We start from the raw sequence: 3,898 nt of genomic DNA, 5'->3' as shown, positions 1-3,898 counted from the left end.
CTGTCTCTGTCTCTCTCTCTCTCTCTCTCTCTGTCTCTCTTCCTCTCTCTGTCTCTCTCTCTGTCTCTCTCTCTCTCTCTCTCTCTCTCTCTGTCTCTCTTCCTCTCTCTCTCTGTCTCTGTCTCTCTCTCTCTCTCTCTCTAACAGGAAGCGATAGGAGATGTCCATGTGAAGGGTATTATGTATCGGGCTGTGGAGGCAGATATCGGTAAGGACAACAAGGATCTGTGTGTGTGTGTTCTGATAGACTGTGTTACTGTGTGATAATAGAAGGGAGTGAAGGGAGTGTCTAATGTATCATGTAATATCTTTACAGATTATCTCTGTGTATGAACGATAAGAGTATTACATCAAGGCCATTGTCGTTGTTCTGTCTCATATCTTCAAACAGATTACTAGGAAACATTATTATCCTTCCTAGAAGTAATGTTTTTCTGTGCACAATAGCAAGTGCAATTGCTCTCTCCCCTCTCTCTCTCTCTCTCTCTCGCCTCTCTCTCTCTCCCCTCTCTCTCCCCTCTCTCTCCCCTCTCTCTCTCTCTCTCTCTCTCTCTCTCTCTCTCTCTCTCTCTCTCTCCATCCTCGCTCTCCCTCCTCTCTCTCTCTCCTCTCTCTCTCAATTAAATTTCAATTTAAGGGGCTTTATTGGTATGGGAAAAATATATGTTGACATTGCCAAAGCATGTGAAATAAACAATACAAATCTCTCTCTCTGTCTGTCTGTGTCTGTCTCTCTCTCTGTCTCTCTCTCTCTCTCTCTCTCTCTCTCTGTCTGTCTGTAGAGAACTATATTTCCTATGGAGAACAGACTCATGCTGTGTTGAAGAAGCTTTATGAGGATGGAAAGAAGATGTTCCTCATCACTAACAGCCCCTTTGACTTTGTGTGAGTGTCTCTGACGCATCTCTGTGTGTGAGTGTCTCTGACGCATCTCTGTGTGTGAGTGTCTCTGACTCATTTCTGAGTGTGAGTGTCTCTGACTCATCTCTGTGTGTGAGTGTCTCTGACATACAGTATCTCTGTGTGTGAGTGTCTCTGACATACAGTATCTCTGTGTGTGAGTGTCTCTGACATACAGTATCTCTGAGTGTGAGTGTCTCTGACATACAGTATCTCTGTGTGTGAGTGTCTCTGACATAGTATCTCTGTGTGTGAGTGTCTCTAACATACAGTGTGTGTGTGTGTGTGAGTGTCTCTAACATACAGTGTGTGTGTGTGTGTGTGTGTGTGTGTGTCTCTAACATACAGTATCTCTGTGTATGAGTGTCTCTAACATACAGTATCTCTGTGTGTGTGTGTGTGTGTGTGTGTGTGTCTCTAACATACAGTATCTCTGTGTGTGTGTGTCTCTAACATACAGTATCTCTGTGTGTGAGTGTGTCTGACATACAGTATCTCTGTGCTGACAGTTCACCACAAAAATGTATACAATTCTAAATTATATTGTTAATATATGAAGGTATAATATGCTGCTTTTAGAGGGTTTTCACAGCCCTGTGATGGTTACATTGTTATACTAGCTTTATTCATCAATCCTGACAATGATAGCAGCATGAAGAATTACTTTGATTAAAAAATAGAAAACTGTTGAAAGTACCCACATGATTAGTTTGCAGATATTGTGGATACAGGCCGCTCTACGGCAGAGTGTTGTGTGACTGATTTGTAAGTCGCTCTTGATAACAGTGTGATAAATGACTGGACTATTCCCAGGGATCGGGGAATGAACTACATCGTTGGGAAAGACTGGAGAGATCTGTTTGACATTGTCATCGTACAGGCCGACAAACCTGGCTTCTTCAACGACAGGAGAAAGTAAGGGTCTCATATTCACTCCCTAGCCCTTCCCTTTGTCCCTGTTCAATGTGGTGGAGGCTTTACCGCTACACTCCCTAGCCCTTCCCTTTGTCCCTGTTCAATGTGGTGGAGGCTTTACCGCTACACTCCCTAGCCCTTCCCTTTGTCCCTGTTCAATGTGGTGGAGGCTTTACCGCTACACTCCCTAGCCCTTCCCTTTGTCCCTGTTCAATGTGGTGGAGGCTTTACCGCTACACTCCCTAGCCCTTCCCTTTGTCCCTGTTCAATGTGGTGGAGGCTTTACCGCTACACTCCCTAGCCCTTCCCTTTGTCCCTGTTCAATGTGGTGGAGGCTTTACCGCTACACTCCCTACTAGCCCTTCCCTTTGTCCCTGTTCAATGTGGTGGAGGCTTTACCACTACACTACCCATCCTTCGTTTGTCATGTCCAGTTGACCTCTACTGTGTGTTCTGACGTTTGTCAGGTTCAGTTGACCTCTACTGTGTGTTCTGACGTTTGTCATGTCCAGTTGACCTCTACTGTGTGTTTCTGACGTTTGTCATGTCCAGTTGACCTCCACTGTGTGTTCTGACGTTTGTCATGTCCAGTTGACCTCTACTGTGTGTTTCTGACGTTTGTCATGTTCAGTTGACCTCTACTGTGTGTTCTGACGTTTGTCAGGTTCAGTTGACCTCTACTGTGTGTTCTGACGTTTGTCAGGTTCAGTTGACCTCTACTGTGTGTTTCTGACGTTTGTCATGTCCAGTTGACCTCCACTGTGTGTTCTGACGTTTGTCATGTCCAGTTGACCTCCACTATGTGTTTCTGACGTTTGTCATGTCCAGTTGACCTCCACTGTGTGTTCTGACGTTTGTCATGTCCAGTTGACCTCCACTGTGTGTTCTGACGTTTGTCATGTCCAGTTGACCTCCACTGTGTGTTCTGACGTTTGTCATGTCCAGTTGACCTCCACTGTGTGTTTCTGACGTTTGTCATGTTCAGTTGACCTCTACTGTGTGTTCTGACGTTTGTCATGTCCAGTTGACCTCCACTCTGTGTTCTGACGTTTGTCATGTCCAGTTGACTTCCACTGTGTGTTCTGACGTTTGTCATGTCCAGTTGACCTCCACTGTGTGTTCTGACGTTTGTCATGTCCAGTTGACCTCCACTGTGTGTTTCTGACGTTTGTCATGTTCAGTTGACCTCTACTGTGTGTTCTGACGTTTGTCATGTTCAGTTGACCTCCACTGTGTGTTCTGACGTTTGTCATGTCCAGTTGACCTCCACTCTGTGTTCTGACGTTTGTCATGTCCAGTTGACCTCCACTGTGTGTTTCTGACGTTTGTCATGTCCAGTTGACCTCTACTGTGTGTTCTGACGTTTGTCATGTCCAGTTGACCTCTACTGTGTGTTTCTGACGTTTGTCATGTCCAGTTGACCTCCACTGTGTGTTTCTGACGTTTGTCATGTCCAGTTGACCTCTACTGTGTGTTCTGACGTTTGTCATGTTCAGTTGACCTCCACTGTGTGTTTCTGACGTTTGTCATGTTCAGTTGACCTCCACTGTGTGTTTCTGACGTTTGTCAGGTTCAGTTGACCTCTACTGTGTGTTCTGACGTTTGTCATGTCCAGTTGACCTCCACTGTGTGTTCTGACGTTTGTCATGTCCAGTTGACCTCTACTGTGTGTTCTGACGTTTGTCAGGTTCAGTTGACCTCCACTGTGTGTTTCTGACGTTTGTCAGGTTCAGTTGACCTCTACTGTGTGTTCTGACGTTTGTCATGTTCAGTTGACCTCTACTGTGTGTTCTGACGTTTGTCAGGTTCAGTTGACCTCTACTGTGTGTTCTGACGTTTGTCATGTTCAGTTGACCTCCACTGTGTGTTCTGACGTTTGTCATGTCCAGTTGACCTCTACTGTGTGTTCTGACGTTTGTGAGGTTCAGTTGATCTCCACTGTGTGTTTCTGACGTTTGTCATGTTCAGTTGACCTCTACTGTGTGTTCTGACGTTTGTCAGGTTCAGTTGACCTCTACTGTGTGTTCTGACGTTTGTCATGTCCAGTTGACCTCCACTGTGTGTTTCTGACGTTTGTCATGTC

The 3,898-nt window shown here is 45.4% G+C and overlaps 1 protein-coding gene across 1 annotated transcript in view; it reads left to right on the top strand.

Annotated features, from left to right (window-relative positions):
- Positions 1–1,815, top strand: part of LOC139401002 (5'-nucleotidase domain-containing protein 3-like) — a gene marked incomplete at both ends in the record, with an annotated part of 5,624 nt that extends 3,809 nt beyond the window's left edge. Inside the window, 3 exons of the mRNA XM_071145526.1 lie at positions 148–208; positions 783–885; positions 1,714–1,815. Coding sequence (XP_071001627.1) covers positions 148–208; positions 783–885; positions 1,714–1,815 — 266 coding nt within the window. The remainder of the gene's footprint in view (positions 1–147; positions 209–782; positions 886–1,713) is intronic.
- Between the last annotated feature and the right edge of the window lie 2,083 nt (positions 1,816–3,898).

This window comes from Oncorhynchus clarkii, unplaced genomic scaffold (genome assembly GCF_045791955.1).
Source record: "Oncorhynchus clarkii lewisi isolate Uvic-CL-2024 unplaced genomic scaffold, UVic_Ocla_1.0 unplaced_contig_12897_pilon_pilon, whole genome shotgun sequence".
NCBI lineage: Eukaryota > Metazoa > Chordata > Actinopteri > Salmoniformes > Salmonidae > Oncorhynchus > Oncorhynchus clarkii.
This window is presented reverse-complemented; position numbering and strand designations above follow the sequence as displayed.